The 20,622-nt window shown below is 36.1% G+C and overlaps 1 protein-coding gene across 1 annotated transcript in view; it reads right to left on the reverse strand.

Annotated features, from left to right (window-relative positions):
* LOC126203113 (galactose mutarotase-like) overlaps nucleotides 1–20,406 on the reverse strand; it is a 35,137-nt gene extending 14,731 nt beyond the window's left edge. The window contains exons 1-3 of the mRNA XM_049937356.1: nucleotides 19,757–20,406; nucleotides 19,521–19,681; nucleotides 10,829–11,038 (exon numbers count right to left, since the gene is read on the reverse strand). Of these exons, the coding sequence (XP_049793313.1) occupies nucleotides 10,829–11,038; nucleotides 19,521–19,681; nucleotides 19,757–20,171 (786 nt within the window). The 5' untranslated portion in view covers nucleotides 20,172–20,406. The remainder of the gene's footprint in view (nucleotides 1–10,828; nucleotides 11,039–19,520; nucleotides 19,682–19,756) is intronic.
* Between the last annotated feature and the right edge of the window lie 216 nt (nucleotides 20,407–20,622).

A 20,622-nucleotide genomic window follows, 5' to 3' on the forward strand; every position in this document is an offset into this window, starting at 1 on the left:
CCTAACAGCCTTCCTGAATTCATGATCTGTTATTATATAGTCAATGACAGATCTGGTTCCCCTGCCTTCCATAGTATACCGGTGAATGTTCTTATGTTTAAAAAAGGAGTTTGTGATTACTAAGCCCATACTGGCACAGAAATCCAAGAGTTGTTTCCCGTTCCTGTTGGCCTCCATATCCTCTCCAAATTTACCCATAACCTTTTCATACCCTTCTGTTCAATTTCCAATCCTGGCATTAAAATCACCCATGAGTAGAACACTGTCCTTGTCCTTTACTCTAACAACTACATCACTGAGTGCCTCATAAAAACTATCCATCTTATCTTGATCCGTCCCTTCACAATGCGAATATACTGACACAATCCTAATTTTCTTGCTAGACACTGTCAAATCTCTCCACATCAGTCATTTGTTTACATACCTTACTGCAACTACACTGGGTTCCATTTCTTTCCTGATGTAAAGCCCTACACCCTATTGTGCTATTCCTGCTTTGACTCCTGACAGGTAGGCCTTGTATTCTCCAACTTCCTGTTCTTTCTCACCTCTTACCCGAATGTCACTAACAGCTAAAATGTCCTGCCCCATCTTACTTGCAGCCTCTGCCAGCTCTACCTTCTTCCCAGAGTAGCCCCCATTGATATTAATGGCTCCCCATCTCGTTACCATTTTTTTGCCAAGTCATATCTTAGGAGTCCCTGGTTTGTCAGTTAGAGGTGGGACTCCGTCACCTCCAAAGGTCCGAGGCATTTTGCTCTGATTGTTGCCAGCATCATATTTAAAGTACCAGGGAAGCAGGTTGCTAGCCTTATTTGCCCCGAGTCCCATTGGGTTTTACCCCTAATGGTTGAGAGACTAACCGGTGGATTTGGTAGTCTTTGCCGTATGAGCACAAACGTGACCACGACTCAGAATATGTCCGTGATGCCCAGCCTTATTCCAAAGTAGCTGGTATCCCGACTGTCGGGACCACTTACTTGGCCACTCATACGTTGCCCGTGGTTCATGAACTATGACATGACTACAGGAACCCACACCATGAACCATAGTGTTTGACACTGGAAATTGCTTAAAAAAGAGAGAGAGAGAGAGAGAGAGAGAGAGAGAGAGAGAGAGAGAGAGGAGACTTTAAGAATTATGGTTTTGTGAACATTTATATTCTCATTATATTTGACAAAAAATTTTTATTTACTTATGATTGCATTTGAATTAGTGGTACAAAAACAATGTATGGTCTTTAAAAAAAAATGACTTTCAGCATTTTGCACTGAGACAAATTTGTTACAGGATAATATTCTGAAGAAATTCTTTTATTAAAGATAGGTTTCATGACAAAAATGATGGAAGGAAGGACAGCTGTAGTATACTGTATTAACAACTATGCCACCTCGGTCAGTTTAATTGCACAAAAGTATTCTGGGATAATAATGTGGTATTCGGGGAGAATAATATGTGGTGCTTTTTCCACCATGATCCAGTCTGTACCTCTTCAAAAGAGTCCAACCTTTGTCCAAAGTGCTGCAATACTAATACCTCATACCAGCCTTCACTGATGGATCGAGGCTAGTTTTCCACTTGTTCTGAATTTAAGATCTCTCCTTAGATATACAACTTTTACCCACTTAAAAAGACATTTATAAGTTGTTTAAAAAAAATCATGGTTGCTCGCAACTCTGTTAATTTATTATACAACAAGTTCCAGTCATAAGCAAAACATCTTAAGGTGTATTGTGAAGTCTATCAGTTGTGACAGCCCATAACTAGTATTAACCTTCAAGTCACAAACAAACATCTTCATTCAGCTATGAATGAGGATCAGGTGAAGTAAATCAGCAGCAATGCACTTGGGAGTATAGATAGCAGCAGCTCATGGGAAGCAAGATGTAGTGGGGGGACAGCACGATAAGTCGAATTTTGTTGTTGAAATTCAGAAGGAGGAGAACATGGAAGACTTGGTGTTTACACTTGAAAGAATGAAGAGCTGTGTGTTCAGGATATGAGATTATAAAGTTTATTTTTACCTTTCTTTCTGGACAGCAAGTGGCTGTATAGTGCAATCGTTGGGATTTAGATTATTTCCGAAGTGGCTGTATAGCGCAATTGTTGGGATTTACTGTAGATTATTTCAGAAGTCCAGTTCACATCATGACTTATTTTGCATGTTGGGCCACAAGGAACAGTAACATTTTTATGTGGAAATATGTTGATGTACTTTGTAGACTCAAGTGTTTTGATTATTCATTAATAAACTGCAGGCACACTTTGGGTTAGCTACTGTGGATTTGGCTGCCAGCAAACATTGCCGAGAGAACCTCTGCTGCTGCAACAGAGTTGTGTTTTAGTGAATAAACTATTGAATTTGAAAGTAACTTCTTGTGTCACATAGCTCATTTGATAAAATCAGCTCCAGATACATTTATTTATTTGAACTGCAGCTTACAAATCTGAAAAATCTTTAATAGCAAGTATTAAAAGAAAAAAAAAATAGGAACTGTTTTGCACCAGCATGCAATAGCTCTCTAGGCAACTACTGATGGGTCAAAATCGTTCCAAGTAAATCCAATTATGCATTTACATTCCTCTTCCAAGATACATTTATTAAAATAGGGTGGTGGCTGTAAACTTGCCTTACAAATCACACAGAATTACCCTCTTTCTTCATGTATCTGAAGTTTATTGGAAACAAAAGGAATGACACATTTACATTAAGTTGCATTGTAGCAGTACAATCTGTCACATATGCAGATTCAAACATCAACACAGAGCAACAGTTGGCAGGGACAGGACAACTGATAAACTGGCCAGACCACACCAGTGGACCTTCTCAATGGCATATATACAAATTTAAATTTTCTGATTCTATGTGGCCAAGGAAGCTGGTTTTTCAGGTTGGATAAAGGTCACCTTCAATATGAGCATGCATAGCAAAGCACTACAAGTCAAACTAATCACAGGATTGGTGACTGCTTTACTTTACGCTACAGAAAATTGAAGCTTCCAGAGAAAGCACATTCAGAGATTATTATTATTATTTCTTTCTTTTCTTTGGTCAAAAATGGAAAGTGACGCGGACCTTGATCAAGTGTGACTTCCTTTTAACTGTACGGTATATGTTATATTGCATTTAGGAACTTTTGGGTAATTGAACATGTATCAATAATTACGGATTTCTGTAGTTGTATATATAAGTTTGGATGTAGCTGTATTGCATTGATGTACTGGTGGATATTGAGTGGTATGACTCCTGTAGATGATAGTATAATTGGTATAATGTCAACTTTATCCTGATGCCACATGTCTTTGACTTCCTCAGCCAGTTGGATGTATTTTTCAATTTTTTCTCCTGTTTTCTTTTGTATATTTGTTGTATTAGGTATGGACATTTCGATTAGTTGTGTTAATTTCTTCTTTTTATTGGTGAGTATGATGTCAGGTTTGTTATGTGGTGTTGTTTTATCTGTTATAATGGTTCTGTTCCAGTATAATTTGTATTCATCATTCTCCAGTACATTTTGTGGTGCATACTTGTATGTGGGAACATGTTGTTTTATAAGTTTATGTTGTAAGGCAAGCTGTTGATGTATTATTTTTGCTACATTGTCCTGTCTTCTGGGGTATTATGTATTTGCTAGTATTGTACACCCGCTTGTGATGTGATCTACTGTTTCTATTTGTTGTTTGCAAAGTCTGCATTTATCTGTTGTGGTATTGGGATCATTAATAATATGCTCACTGTAATATCTGGTGTTTATTGTTTGATCCTGTATTGCAATCATGAATCCTTCCGTCTCACTGTATATATTGCCTTTTCTTAGCCATGTGTTGGATGCGTCTTGATCGATGTGTGGCTGTGTTAGATGACACGGATGCTTGCCATGTAGTGTTTTCTTTTTCCAATTTACTTTCTTCGTATCTGTTGATGTTATGTGATCTAAAGGGTTGTAGAAGTGGTTATGAAATTGCAGTGGTGTAGCCCATGTATTTATATGAGTGATTGCTTTGTGTATTTTGCTAGTTTCTGCTCGTTCTAGAAAGAATTTTCTTAAATTGTCCACCTGTCCATAATGTAGGTTTTTTATGTCGATAAATCCCCTTCCTTTCTGCTTAATGTGAATCTTTCAGTTGCTGAATGTATGTGATGTATTCTATATTTGTGGCATTGTGATTGTGTAAGTGTATTGGGTGCTTCTAGGTCTGTGTTACTCCATTTCACTACTCCAAATGAGTAGGTCAATAATGGTATAGCATAAGTATTTATAGCTTTTGCTTGTTTCTTGCTGTCAATTCTGTTTTCAGTATTTTTGTTAGTCTTTGTCTATGTTTTTCTTTTAGTTCTTCTTTAATATTTGTATTATCTATTCCTATTTTTTGTCTGTATCCTAGATATTTATAGGCATCCATTTTTTCCATCGCTTCTATGCAGTCGCTGTGGTTATCCAATATGTAATCTTCTTGTTTAGTGTGTTTTCCCTTGACTATGCTATTTTTCTTACATTTGTCTGTTCCAAAAGCCATATTTATATCATTGCTGAATACTTCTGTTATCTTTAGTAATTGGTTGAGTTGTTTCTGCCAGTAGTTTTAGATCATCCATGTATAGCAAATGTGTGATTTTGTGTGGGTATGTTCCAGTAATATTATAGCCATAATTTGTATTATTTAGCATGTTGGATAGTGGGTTCAGAGCAAGGCAGAACCAGAAAGGACTTTATGAGTTTCCTTGGTATATTCCACGCTTAATCTGTATTGGCTGTGATGTGATATTATCTGAATTTGTTTGGATATTAAGTGTGGTTTTCCAATTTTTCATTACTATGTTTAGGAACTGTATTAATTTAGGATCTACTTTATATATTTCCAGTATCTGTAGTAACCATGAGTGGGGTACACTATCAAAAGCTTTTTGGCAGTCAATGTATGCGTGGTGCAGCGACCTTTCTTTAGGTTTAGCTTGATATGTCACCTCTGTATCTATTATCAGTTGCTCTTTACATCCTTGTGCTCCTTTGCAGCAGCCTTTTTGTTCTTCATTTATAATTTTGTTCTGTGTTGTATGTGTCATTAATTTCTGGGTAATGACTGAAGTTAATATTTTGTAGATTGTTGGTAGGCATGTTATGGGGCGATATTTTGCTGGGTTTGCTGTGTCTGCTTGATCTTTAGGTTTCAGATAAGTTATTCCTTGTGTAAGTGTGTCAAGGACTGTGTATGGGTCTGCAATGTAATTGTTAAATAATTTAGTTAGATGTGAATGTGTTGAGGTGAACTACTTTAGCCAGAAATTTGCTATTTTATCATGTCCAGGGGCTTTCCAATTGTGCGCAGAATTAATTGCTCGGGTGACTTCATGTTGCAAAATTATGACTTCAGGCATTTGTGGTATCATCTTGTATGAGTCTGTTTCTGCTTGTATCCACCATGCATGTCTTATGTTGTACCAGGTTTGACCATATGTTGCTCCAGAAGTGTTCCATGTCTTATGTTTGGTGGATTGTCTATTTTAATGTGTGTGTTATCTATTGTCTGGTAAAATTTCTTTTGGTTTGTGTTGAATGTTTGGTTTTGTTTCCTTCTATTTTCATTTTTTTTGTATCTTCTAAGTCGTTTGGCCAATGCTTGTAATTTCTGCTTCTTTTCATCTATTTGCTCTATTGCTTCTTGTTGTGAGATTTTACCTAACCTTTTTCGTTTTTTGTCTGATATTTCATTTCTTATCAATTGTGTTAGCTGTCCAATGTCTTTTCTCAGTTTTTCTATTCTGATCTGTAGCCTGTGTTGCCATGCTGGTTTTGTGGGTTTCTTCTGTGTTGGTTGGTTCTGATGTCTGCCTAGTGTGAATATTTAGTGTAGTGAGAGCTCCTACATAAACCAGTAGTTGTAACTCTTCCATAGTTGTATTTTCATTTATTTTGTTGTGTATGATTGTGTTGATAGTTTTTATTGTTGTTTCGACTTGTGGGTTATTTGGCGGTCTATACAAGAATGGTCTAATGTCTGTATTTGTGTCTTTGTATTCTATATATGTCAACTGAAATTTTTCTTCTATATCTAACAAGTGTGTCACTTCGTGTTCTATTTGTGTTTGTTCTGGTGGCTGTCTTAAGATTTAGTTTTCCTCTGATTGTTTAATTGACGCGTGTTGTTCTTTGTTTGTTTGCTCTGGGATGTTTGAGCCCATTACTGCATTTTCTTCTTCTTCTGATTGCACATTATTTTGTTCCAGTATTTGTTGCTTGATGTTTTCTAATTCTGACTGGGGTATCCTGCTATTTTTGATTATTACACGAATCTGATCAGCTAGTCGTCGTTCTGTTAAAAATTTTAATTCTGGGTATCTGGTAATAAATATTGTGTATACTTGTGATCTGTATCCAGTTGTGTTTGTTCCTAAGTTTGTTGCTTCGTAATAACAGAACAAGAGGTGTCGGTTAACTTCATCTGACCATCTCATTCTCTGTCTTTGTTTTCCTTCTAGAGTGGTTGCAGGAAGCATATCCTGCAAAACACCTCTATTTGGATTTAAATCATTTGCCGTGTGACTAGCAGTGTCATTACCATTGTGGACGGGCATAGGGTCCAAGCATCGTCCCCGACCATGACAGAGCTTGTCCGAGGCTTCATTAGTTCTGTCCTGAACCAACTAATCACACTAAAAGGGGGGTTAGCCCTATTAGTGGTTTGTTCTTTTCGTCGCCTTTTACGACTGGCAGAACATACCGGAGGCCTATTCTTTTCCCGGGCCTCCATTATTATTATTATTATTTCTTTACTTTCTCAGACGTTAAGTCTGGTTGAGAATGGAAAGTGACGCGGACCTTGATCAGGCGTCACTTCCTATTAACTGTACGGTATGTGTTATATTGCATTTAGGAACTTTCGGGTAATTGAACATGTATCAATAATTACGGATTTCTGTAGTTGTATATATGTGTTTGGATGTAGCTGTATTGCATTGATGTACTGGTGGATATTGTGTGGTATGACTCCTGTAGTTGATACTATAATTGGTATGATGTCAACTTTATCCTGATGCCACATGTCTTTGACTTCCTCAGCCAGTTGGATGTATTTTTCAATTTTTTCTCCTGTTTTCTTTTGTATATTTGTTGTATTGGGTATGGATATTTCGATTAGTTGTGTTAATTTCTTCTTTTTATTGGTGAGTATGATGTCAGGTTTGTTATGTGGCGTTGTTTTATCTGTTATAATGGTTCTGTTCCAGTATAATTTGTATTCATCATTCTCCAGTACATTTTGTGGTGCATACTTGTATGTAGGAACTCGTTGTTTTAAAAGTTTATGTTGTAAGGCAAGCTGTTGATGTATTATTTTTGCGACATTGTCATGTCTTCTGGGGTATTCTGTATTTGCTAGTATTGTACATCCGCTTGTGATGTGATCTACTGTTTCTATTTGTTGTTTACAAAGTCTGCATTTATCTGTTGTGGTATTGGGATCTTTAATAATATGCTTGCTGTAATACCTGGTGTTTATTGTTTGATCCTGTATTGCAATCATGAATCCTTCTGTCTCACTGTATATATTGCCTTTTCTTAGCCATGTGTTGGATGCGTCTTGATCGATGTGTGGCTGTGTTAGATGATACGGGTGCTTGCCATGAAGTGTTTTCTTTTTCCAATTTACTTTCTTTGTATCTGTTGATGTTATGTGGTCTAAAGGGTTGTAGAGGTGGTTATGAAATTGTAGTGGTGTAGCCGATGTATTTATATGAGTGATTGCTTTGTGTATTTTGCTAGTTTCTGCTCGTTCTATAAAGAATTTTCTTAAATTGTCTACCTGTCCATAATGTAGGTTTTTTATATCGATAAATCCCCTTCCTCCTTCCTTTCTGCTTAATGTGAATCTTTCTGTTGCTGAATGTATGTGATGTATTCTATATTTATGGCATTGTGATCGTGTAAGTGTACTGAGTGCTTCTAGGTCTGTGTTACTCCATTTCACTACTCCAAATGAGTGGGTCAATATTGGTATGGCATAAGTATTTATAGCTTTGGTCTTGTTTCTTGCTGTCAATTCTGTTTTCAGTATTTTTGTTAGTCGTTGTCTATATTTTTCTTTTAGTTCTTCTTTAATATTTGTATTATCTATTCCTATTTTTTGTCTGTATCCTAGATATTTATAGGCATCCATTTTTTCCATCGCTTCTATGCAGTCGCTGTGGTTATCCAATATGTAATCTTCTTGTTTAGTGTGTTTTCCCTTGACTATGCTATTTTTCTTACATTTGTCTGTTCCAAAAGCCATACTTATATCATTGCTGAATACTTCTGTTATCTTTAGTAATTGGTTGAGTTGTTGATTTGTTGCTGCCAGTAGTTTTAGATCATCCATGTATAGCAAATGTGTGATTTTGTGTGGGTATGTTCCAGTAATATTGTATCCATAATTTGTATTATTTAGCATGTTGGATAGTGGGTTCAGAGCAAGGCAGAACCAGAAAGGACTTAATGAGTCTCCTTGGTATATTCCACGCTTAATCTGTATTGGCTGTGATGTGATATTATTTGAATTTGTTTGGATATTAAGTGTGGTTTCCCAATTTTTCATTACTATGTTTAGGAACTGTATCGATTTAGGATCTACTTTGTATATTTCCAATATTTGTAGTAACCATGAGTGGGGTACACTATCAAAAGCTTTTTGGTAATCAATGTATGCGTAGTGTAGCGACCTTTGTTTAGTTTTAGCTTGATATGTCACCTCTGCATCTATTATCAGTTGCTCTTTACATCCTCGTGCTCCTTTGCAACAGCCTTTTTGTTCTTCATTTATAATTTTGTTCTCTGTTGTATGTGTCATTAATTTCTGTTTAATGATTGAAGTTAATATTTTGTATATTGTTGGTAGGCATGTTATGGGGTGATATTTAGCTGGGTTTGCTGTGTCTGCTTGATCTTTAGGTTTCAGGTAAGTTATTCCATGTGTAAGTGTATTAGGGAATGTGTATGGGTCTGCAATGTAACTGTTAAATAATTTAGTTAGATGTGAATGTGTTGAGGTGAACTTCTTTAACCAGAAATTTGCTATTTTATCATTTCCAGCGGCTTTCCAATTGTGAGTAGAATTAATTGCTTGGGTGACTTCATGTTGCAAAATTATGACTTCAGGCATTTGTGGTATCATCTTGTACGTGTCTGTTTCTGCTTGTATTCACCGTGCATGCCTGTTATGTTGTACCGGGTTTGACCATATGTTATTATTATTATTATTATTATTATTATTATTATTATTCTGAAAATGTTCATAGGGAGCATTTGCATGTATTCAGTACCGAATCACACAGCTGTTGCTGGTATGACCACACAGTGCCTGGGGGTAACGGCAATCCAACAAAATTCCCCCTTCTGTGCTGTGATATTTAACAGCCAATCTCTAACATTATGATCTGGGTATGATACATTTTTCCTATTGAAACTACTGATGTTAACACCCAGATAATATACTGGTATCAAATAGTGTATTATACTGAATATTATTTTATTCATGGATACAATTTTCAGCAATTGTAGTATTATCTTTTCAGAACAAATTTCAGTCATCAGTTGCAAATAAATTTTTGTCTTTATCAGTTTCAACAAATTAATTTGTCATACTTAGAAGCTTAGTGTAGCAGACAGCCAAGATGTTCCTCGCTGCAAGCACGTCAGATTCAGAGATCTGATTCAGTTACAGTAAATTGTCAAACAATGTTTAAAATAATCACATACAACATGTAAATTTCTGAATGTACACATGGCATTACCCTTCTTTGAAGAAGATACTGACTGACTGCTAAACTACGCTTCTGAAGATGACAATTTGTCAAAACTGGAAAGATAGCAACAATTTATTTGCAACTGATGATACTGAAAAAAATTATACTGAATAGCTTGTAATCTGATTGTTGTCTATGTAGCATACAAAGAGTAATTACAGCAAACAGTTTGTACGGTATCATTGTAGTTCAGGAAATTAATCACAGAAAACGATTTGACATTGAAACTACAAATTTAAAACACTCACGGGAGATGGACTTTCATCACATTGTAATGGTGATACGGATTACAATTTTAGGGGATTGCCTGTGATCTCTTGAAAATAGTCTAGACTTAGTGGATTTCCTATTGTCCTACCTTCAGCTCTTGGAAACAGAGAAGCACCATATACGAATGTAACTGTGAATGTTATCCCCAACCAAAACACCTAACTGCAGACTTGGGGGGGGGGGGGGGGGAAACCAGTATTTTTACCTGTCAGACACAGTCCTAGTAATCACTAAATATTCACTTGAGTTGTGAGAGAGGAGTTTTTATTTCAGAAGTGGTGAGGACCTCTTACACACCAACAGCAGTTATGACCCACACTGACAACCATATGCTTCAGCGAACTTAAGGTAAGTAGTCCTAAAGTCCCACAGGCTGCTTATGGACAAGCATGTAGCCTTCAATATTTAATTTCCTGAGCACCCTGCTCATAACAAGAAGCATTTTTAATAGTTTTTATATACATTTTCTGCAAATTAATGCCAAAAACAAATTACATTGCACTGGCATTCCCAATGATAGTCACTGAAATATGCACTGGGTTTATGGTGTTTGATGACTGACAAATAGCCAATACTGCCACGTGTTATGAATATTGATTGTGGGCTACCTATGTGTAAAGTAATTTTTATGAGTAAAAACAATGTAATACCTTAAACAGACATCCTAAAAGAAAGAAAACAATACAGGGATTTTATCATAAAATAGCTGGAGAAACCTATACACAATGAAAAGGATTTATGCTACATGGCATGCAATGAGAAGGTTAAGTTTGTACTCACATGTCCGGCAAGATTGAAGTAAGAATGGTTGATGATGTTAACAGGTGTCGGCTTTGTTGATGTAGCTTTAACCTCAATTACTAATACATTGTCTTGGGTCAGATGGTAAGTGACTTGTGCCAGCAGTTCTCCAGGGTAGCCTTCTTCCCCATCTTTGCTTAAATAACTCATTGTCACCTTCTTGCCATGTACATGAGATTCCCAAAGGACCTGCAAACAGTATAATGATATCTTCTTGTTAATACAATATACAAATTAAGTTCTACGAATTGCTTGTCTTTTGTTACTCTCATTTCATATCTCTGAAGGTTCTTCTGCTTGATAGAAACTATGGATGACAGAATAAATTAAAAACATTTATTTACAAATATAAAATCAAGTATCTCACAAGATAAACTACAGTCCATTCACTTGGTCCAGTCACAAACAACAAACATATGACAAAAGTATTACACAAAGGCAGTTGTTAAATACATGCTGTACAAAAATGTGTAACAAATTTGATTGTTACTGCACTGTAGCATCTATTTACCTAGTTTGTAACCATGTTATGCCAGTTCTCTGTTTATCATTCTTCTTCTATGGACTTTATGAAAGTTATATTTCAGCTGTATGACCAGCCAGGTCTGTGTTTTCAATAGCTGATTGATACGCCACACATTGACAGCACAGAAACTTAGATACCTTTCGAACTGCTGCTATTGTACCTGGTCTAAGTACACATACAAACATATCCACAGCAAATCCAACTTCAAAGTGTCATTATTGTAGAAACTCTGTGGTAGTCTGTTCTTGCTGTTGTCATTCATAAAAAATGTCATACACATGAAAGTGAAGGCACAATGTTGGCTTCTATATTCTGGGGACACTGACAAGGGCAGGCCACGACATTGGGATCACGGATTTACTTCAAACTTTGTACACCTTTAGTAGGCCATTAAAACAACATGATATGCAAGTAGTAAGGTGGACTACTATGGCAATTCCAAAAAAATCTTAAGAGAAGTTTTATGGGTCTATCATGTAACTGATGTATCTGTGCACGGACGCCATCATGGTGATCAAGTGTTAGTGTTCGAGCTTCGCAAGACACATATGTAAGAGATGATGGTTCGACTTTCGCTCAGATCCTAATTTTAGAGTGCAAGTGTAAGTTCCATGATATTAAAAAAAAGTTGTACCTACACTTTTCATTCTTGCTACATTAGCAATGTCTCACCATTGCAGAGGACAACTACCGAATGGGACCTGTCTCTGTGTCTACAACTCTAAGTGTTGAAGTGCAAAGTAGTTCCGGGTACCTTACCAGATTGCATGTATAAGGGATTTCACAAATCACGAAAGGCATACGTTTTCAGGAAAACTGTGTGTTTCTTCATTTACTTGTCGATAGTTATAATTTTGTTTGTTCCAATAATTAAATTTATTAAAATTATTAAGTAGTCAAATATCATTAAATTCACTAAAACGTCATGCAGATACACGTTTTTTTAATTACATTCCCTCTCAAATGTCAAATTAAATAATATGATCAGTGATGAAAAAAATATACATTATAAGTTAAGTGTGGGTGGGAGTCGAACCATCGCTTTACACATGTCTATCTTGCTATGCTCAAAAGCTAACCACTTGACCATCATGAACTCTAACGTCTGGCACGTATATACAGATACATCAGTTTCATAATAGACATGTAAAACTTCTGTAACAATTTTCTTGGAACTTTTAGAATAGTGCACCTTACTACTTGCACGTTACATTGTTTTAATGGCCGACTAAAAGTGTACGAAGTCTGAAGTAAATCTGTGAACCCATCATAAACCATGACATACAAATGTCATTCAGAAACAATGGTCACCCGAGTTAAGTGAGCTTGTTTTAGTAAGATGGAAAGCAAGAAATTTCCTAAAACAATCACGTTACTTGAATAATTATTTATTTATCATCACCAGCCTTCTGGGAGGTTTGGTGTAGCCTGCCACAACTTCCTCTCCTGTCCCGACCTTTTCATCTCACAGTAGCACTTGTGCCTACTGTCCACAATTGTTTGTTGGATGTATTCCAATCTCTGTCTTCCCCTACAGTTCCCTGTAGTAGCATGCAAGTCATGATATCCTGACACATGTCCTATCATTTATCTTTCATTGGTAAACCCTCAATCCATATTTTGTATTCATTGAACTGTACATTCCATTCAACAGCAAACAGTTTGTCTTAATCCCATAAATATTCACATCTTGCAATTTCACAAAAATGATCGCTGGTACCAGGAATAGACATTAATGGCCATACAAACTAAACAACACATTGTAAAACCCTGTGGGGTCTGGTTTGATTACAAGGTTGCATCAACATTCTCAACACAGCACATTTTCGTTCAGAGGTATCTCACACTGCGCTGATTTGGTGAGAAAGGAATTAACTTATTTCACGCTCTTTCATTCTTATTGTCTGTAATTTTTGTCAGAAACAACACAGCTAAACTAAATAAAAGAATACAGTCAGCAAAAAAAAAAAGAGCAATTGAAATACCTTGTAAAGCAGATAACATTTATTCCTTAATGGTATTTATTGTTAATAGTAAATATTAGGTTAGATTTATTTTTGTATTAAAAAGTGAAATTTGTATATCATACATTGACTCAGCATGTATAATGTTATTCCTCTTCACTTTCACTGAAAATAGCAATAATGTCATTATCAAATCCTATCGCTGATATCCTTTCACTGTGTAACAAAAATGCAGATATTGTACAAGAACTTTCAATGAGATTGTTATTACACTGAGTAGTTAATTCCATGTTAATGCAACTTTTCTTTGCTGTACACTTGATAATTACATAGGCCAACAATTAAAATAATTTAATGAAAATGGCTTATTCTGATGGTTTTTAGTGTGCAAATTTCTAATATGATAAAAAAGCCATATCAGTCTCATTACAACTCAATGTTACAGAAATGCATTTGTTGTGATTTTAATTAGATATAATATCCCATACATTATTTCAATTAATATACAAATAGTAGGGCAAGGGACCAACATTAGTCCACAATAAACTGTGTCGACAAGGAAACCTTTGCAGTCTGGAAAAAATAACTTTTGTACACGATTCCTCAGAGACCCAAAAAAATTTCTGTTCCCATTAAATTAGGCCTATTGAAACTGTCTGTACAAGATTTGCCCAAATATGGAGAATGTTTCCGAAACAGTATCTTCTTTGTTTATAAGAAGTGTAACTGAAGGAAGTTGTGTTTGTTGGACTTGAGGTTTAGAAAGATGTTTTCATTCCAGCTTTGAACCAAAGATTACTGAGTAATAAGGAGGCTGGTGCTAAATACTTAGACAACAAAAGGGACCCTGATTATACTTCTGTTTTAGTCAACTTGCTGGAAAAATTAAAAAATCAAACCTCTCCCAGCTGTAACAATTGGTCTCTTAAGTTTTGTGATATGTAACAACTTTTTTTTAGTCTTAACACGCATTTATGATAACTGCAAAGAAGCTGATAAAAAGGATGAGTTACAAAAACTCATCCCGACCCACCTACGTTATTTCCTGACAATATTAAATATACCCACACCAGTTTAACTCAATCCAGATTTGAATATGAGTAACATAGTTTGGCATGTCTGCCTAATGAAAGTAAAATTTATTTTAATTATTAAGTGGGAGGGTCAACAAGTGAAGCTACAAACATTACAAAGTTAGGTACTTTGATGAGACTCGAGATTCACCTTGATTTCTGTTCCTGAAAACTTGGGTGATGTTAGTGATAATGTGGGTTCTTCCATCAAGATATCAAAATCATAGAAAGACAGACAGGAATACCAATGTGATGAGATAGTAATATTGGACACTTCACCAACACATAAAACGCTCAATTCATCAGAGAAAAAGATATATTAGATGCTTTATGGAGAAAAGAGAGAGGAAACATAAGGCAATGGACACAGAATTCCAGTGTAAGGAGGAGGTATTATGTTTATACTTCAATTTTCATCCCAATTACATTCATTTTGCTATTTTTTGTTTGTTTGTGATGAAGCCACTTTGTGAAAAAACTGAAGCAAGATACAAATTCAGTGTCCCAATATCATGAGCTTAAGCTGTTACCTAACAAACAGTATTAAAAAGTTTGTCAGTCTGTGTTACTTGGCAAATAGCTATAATTTTCAACAATAGCGTTATTTTCTTCATTATGGAAACAATGTAAAAATTCTGAATCAGTGAATGATACATAAGATTCATTTTTAATACAAAAGTAAATTTAATCTAATATTTACCATTAACAATAAAGACCACAAACATTATCTGCTTTACACAGTATTTCTACTGTTTAGTTCTGCTGACTGAATACTTTATTTAGTTTAGCTGCACATTGTTTCTGACAAAAATTACAAAAGAAAATAAGAAATGAAAAAGTGTGAAATAAATCAATTCTTTTCTCACCAAACCAGCACAGTGTGGGATACCTCTGAACAAAAATGTGCTTTGTTGAGAATGTTGACGGAACCTTGTAATGAAGCTAGACCCCAAAGGGTTTTACAGTGTTTCATTTAGTTTGTATTGCCATTAATGTCTATTTGTGGTACCAGCAGATCATTTTTGTTTGTTTGAAATTGCAAGATATGAATATTTATGGGATTAAGACAAACTGACTTATGACCAAGTCACAGACATTTTCCAATGTAATGGTAGCCTGTGTCTCATATAGTCAAGTGTCAGTAACCATTTCACTATGAACTTCAGTCTGCATTGGGAGGTTTCCTGTGGGGGAACAACGTAATCAGTCAGTACTCTCAGCCAGAAAATCAATATTAAACTCACCAAAAGTTATAAATCTCTAGGTAAGTTTACTATTTACTACTGAACTGAGGAGCCTTCCAGATTTCTCCACGCCTTCCGATCTTTAGCATTTCACAACTAAATTATTGCTGTTTGTTTTTTTATGTTGTCAATCCATCTTCTCTTGGGTTGGCCTCTTGGTCTTTATAACACAGAACCTCTACAGTACATCTGCCACCATTGTATTGCTATCACACTCAGCCTAGTTTGATTTTAAGTTTCACTAATGCATCCTCAACTCCTATCTTTTCTGTTCTCTGTTTATATTTCTGTTCCTGTTTGTTTTGTCCAACATGCATCTTCCAATTTCTCATAGGGCAACCATCAATCTTTGCATAGTTTGTGCCTTTAATTCCCACATTTCACTTTCCTCAAAGTTGGTACTGGCAGTATACACTGTTATAGACACTCTGTTTAAGACACCTTCGGAATTTACTTTTGAATATAGCATTCAGTTTCCTAAATGAACTCCACACCATTATCACCTTCCTGTTTATTTCTCTGGCACCCACTCTCTTGTTACTTTTGGTTATTCTGTAACGCAACTTCAATTAATTCTCTAACTTCAATGTTAATATCTACTGTCAGATCTGTATATTTTTCTTATATCCACTCTGTTATTACCTATGGAATAATATTTTGGGGAGTCAACAGTAAAAATATTCAAATAGTTTTAAAATTACAGAAAAGAGCAATTCGTATAATAACCAAGAGTGGCAATAGGGCTCACTGCCTTGAACGTTTCCAAAAGCTGAAAATCCTAACTGTCACCAGTGAATACATTTTTCAAAGTATTATGTATGTAAAAAAAAATATTGACTGCTATATGAAAAATTCTTTAGTACACAGCTATGAAACTATAAACCAATACAATCTGCATCTAGAGAGGAAAAATAAAGTTAAAACTCAACAGAGCTTGTTGTTCAATGCCGTTAAATTATACAATAAATTACCCCAAAAAATTAAAGATATTGACACAATTGGACAGTTCAAAATAAAACTAAAATTTTTTTATTAAATAAAAGTTATTACGCAGTAACAGACTATCTGAATTAAAACATGTAGTGTAATTAAAGTAGGCTGCATTGTAATACATGAGGAAATAATTATAATATGAAATCCAAAATTGTACAGTACTATAAGAAAATTACAAACTACATAAGGATATAAAACTAATTTAAGATACCTCAAAAATGTGTGTAAATACTGTATTGTATATGATGTTGCTGACGAAATCCACACAATGTAAATTGTTACATGGATTAATAAAGAAATCAATCAATCAATCAATCAATCAAAACTGACTGTATATTATTTTCGATAATATTGAAATTAATCTTCAGCCTACTGTCATGGTTACTCTGTTCAGTTCCTCTGTTCTTTGTTGAAGCTGTTCTGAATCCAAAGCAAACAAAACAATGTCATCTGTATGCCAAAAGTGGGGCAGATAAGATCTGTTTGTGTGTATTCCTTCTTCAGCACAGTTTGATGAACTAAAGACCTTTTTCCAGATTGCAGAAAATAGTTTGGTGAAATGGAGTCACTTTGCCTGGAACGGCTTTCCAATTTATAGGCTTTTCATTCTCGTGGGAAGTTGTAACCTTGCTGTGTATATTCTTCAACAAATCTATGTATGTACAGTCTGTTACTTTTTTCTGAAGTGATGCTAGCACAGAGAGAACTATGGACAACTTAAAGGCCTTTTCATAGGCTATAAACCTCCATACAACACTGAATCTGATGTTTGTGGCTTCTTTCTACAACTCTGTTGACAACTTTTAGTTGATCCAGTGTTATATCCGTTTGTAAGCTAGCTTGTTATTTTCCCTGGGTGTTTTTTCCATAGACACTTATATAGACACTTATTAAAGATTTTTGTAAAAATCTTTTATAGCACTGATGCAAGACCACTCACTAAACAGTATGAGCACTGAGATGTCAACAGGCACAAGAAACAAATGAAAACTAGTAAGCTTTCAGACAAATTCTTTACTTCAAAGAACTTGTTCAAAAGCTGCTACATTCTTATTCTATTTAGAGTGCCCATTGATGACTCAATGCTTTTATTATTTGGTGGGTGGTCTCCTTTACATTTTACCAGAACTTTCCTTACCATACAGATAAAAGTAATGGATCTGTAGTAGTTCTTCACATCTTTCTTGCTCCCTTTCGTGTGAATTGCAATTATAGCATTGCTCCAACTATATGGTATTGTCCACCAACACAAACAAGGGTAAGTGCCACTCCCCCTTGTTGTTGGTTGTTTGGGGGAAGAGACCTAACAGCGAGGTTATCGGTCTCATAGGGTTAGGGAAGGATGGGGAAGGAAGTCGGCCGTGCCCTTTCAAAGGAACCATCCCGGCATTTGCCTGGAGCGATTTAGGGAAATCACGGAAAACCTAAATCAGGATGGTCGGACGCGGGATTGAACCGTCGTCCTTCCGAATGCGAGTCCAGTCTGCTAACCACTGCGCCACCTCGCTCGGTGCCACTCCCCCTCTTCGTCTAGAGCTTGGGCTATGCTACACATCATGTGTAACCATATAGAGATTTCACAGGAGGGTGAGGCAGCACTATCACACTGTAGCCAATCTCTGTAATCGCACTGACTGCTTGCTGAAATTTTCATAGTCCTTTCAGGTAGCCTGTAAACTGTCAGCACTGCCAGCCTGCATGCTTCCAGATCTACTATAGTGGCATGGCATTCAATTGCTTTTTCAACACAATGGTCACTAATCTTAAGGGCTGGAATTTAATACTAATTGTATAATGCATATACAGCCATTTTCCTTCCTATTATCGATTCCCCAACAGTATACTATGAGCTCGTATCCATCTAGATGTATCTGTACAATTTCAATAATACAGAAGTAAAGTTCAGATAGGACACCTGCCATTATACCATTTACCGTTCCATATTCCTGTATTAATATTATAAGATGTTAATCTTTTCTATTTCTACTGACAGGAGATGTGTTCTTTCAGATCCAAAATTTAGTTCCAGTTACAGTATTTTGTTTCACTAGTAGCTTTGAGCTATAAATACTGTGCATACAGCTCTTCTTTTCAGAGAATTTATTCAACAAAACAACTACTGTAACATTCAAAATGACTGGGATAGTAGCGATACTGATTTGATCAAAATGAATCCCACTGATTATTCGTCACGAACGTAGCCTCTCACTGGAGGTGTTCACATGCAGTGTTATAACACTGAGTAAGGGTCATAACCATGTACAAACATTGTCTCTGCAGCACGACTCGTCAAGCTCTGCATTAAAATGTTCAACAAGTCACTTTGCCCCATGGTTTGTTGTACGAGTCAAAGAAAGAAAGAAAGAAAGAATCTTCACATTAGGGTGAGGAGCATTCACAGTGAAGTTTCTGGTGTCGTCCTCAATTACATAATTGAGGCAGAGGGTAAAAATGTGCTGCATATATTTCAATTGTTATGACATGATCCTCTTTAACAATACTATTTTTATAGCGCTTAAATGACAATTGACGTCAATTAAAAATACTAGAGTTGTGTACTAGTTATGATATTCTCCTCGTATGTCTGCTACTCATCATCAATAAGATCCTCTTGGTCTTCTGGAAACTTTTCTGTCTAGCCTTTGCTTGCGCCTTATGCCCTGTACTGCTGGATTGCTTCCCATTCTTATATTGATCCTTTGACAATCTTGTTGCTAAGGGCCGCCAGGAGGAATTCTAACTAAAGATTTAAAAAAAAAAAAGCTGAGATGATGGAAAGAGCTGAGACGATGGAGGTACACACATCTTCAAATCCAACTTTCAAACCTTCCAATACATCGAAATCAATACGTACACATTGACTGTACTTACTTTGTCAAATCCAACGAGACCGCCATGCAAGCTGTTCTTTCCATTTTCATTTTTATTCAGCACATACGTCTGGTTTCCAATCTGAAATGTACCGTTTGCAATTCTATTGGCAACACGACCGACTGTGGCACCAAAATAAGGATTCTGCGACTGTCTATAGCCTGCAAAAGTTATAGATTATTATGACATCGTAAAAATTTACTTTGTCTATTTGCATAATAAAGTAATCAACATACCGTCTAAATTGTCAAAACCTAACACTACATCCTCGACATTTCCAGTCTTGTCGGGAACTTTAAGAGATGTAATAGTAGCACCATATGTGATTATTTGAACAGACATGCCATTACTGTTAGTTAAGGTAAATCTTCTCACTCTTTCTGACGTATCTGTCGCTGTATCCTCATACGTTCCAAAATCATCTTCCACTAATTGTACGCCGTCGTCTGCAGTTTCCGTCATATTTGCATAAATACAGTCCCCTACGGCGTTCTTTACGTGGTAGCGCGAATTGTGTTGATGGTTTACTGGAAAGCGGCCTAAAGCACTATCTACACAACACAAAAAAATGAACACCGATAAGTACAGAACGATAGTGGCATGTCCAAAGCAGCCACGCTTTTGATTTTGTTTACGTCCGACAGCCGTCATTCTTTTGTTGATACACGCTCTTGCCAACGTGACTATTCCTGACCTCTGCCACAAACAAATTGAACTAAATTCGTAAAAAACCAAAACTTCCCTGGCTGCGTTGTCTGGAATTCAATGTTGACGTGAGAAAATAGGTACTGAGAAAATAAGTTTTGTAAGGCCAATCTTATCACAGAACGTTCCCAACCAACCGACAGCTGTGAATACGACACTGTAAGGTCGCCAGTAGAAGCTATGCGGCTTTTATACCCATACCGCCCATACGTAACAACAGGTGTGCGACAGAGCGTGCAGACAGTTGTGTGGGTGGCGCCTATTCATAAAGTTGCACTGTACAAACAACAAGATCCTCGTTAGCTTGAAATTTCTTGGCAAACATATGAGCAAATAACAAGATGTAACGGTTACGTCATAGCTATGCTTCTGGCTGGTAGTAAAATTAAATCAGGTA

The sequence above is a fragment of the Schistocerca nitens genome, chromosome 9 (assembly GCF_023898315.1).
Source record: "Schistocerca nitens isolate TAMUIC-IGC-003100 chromosome 9, iqSchNite1.1, whole genome shotgun sequence".
Classification (NCBI taxonomy): Eukaryota; Metazoa; Arthropoda; class Insecta; order Orthoptera; family Acrididae; genus Schistocerca; species Schistocerca nitens.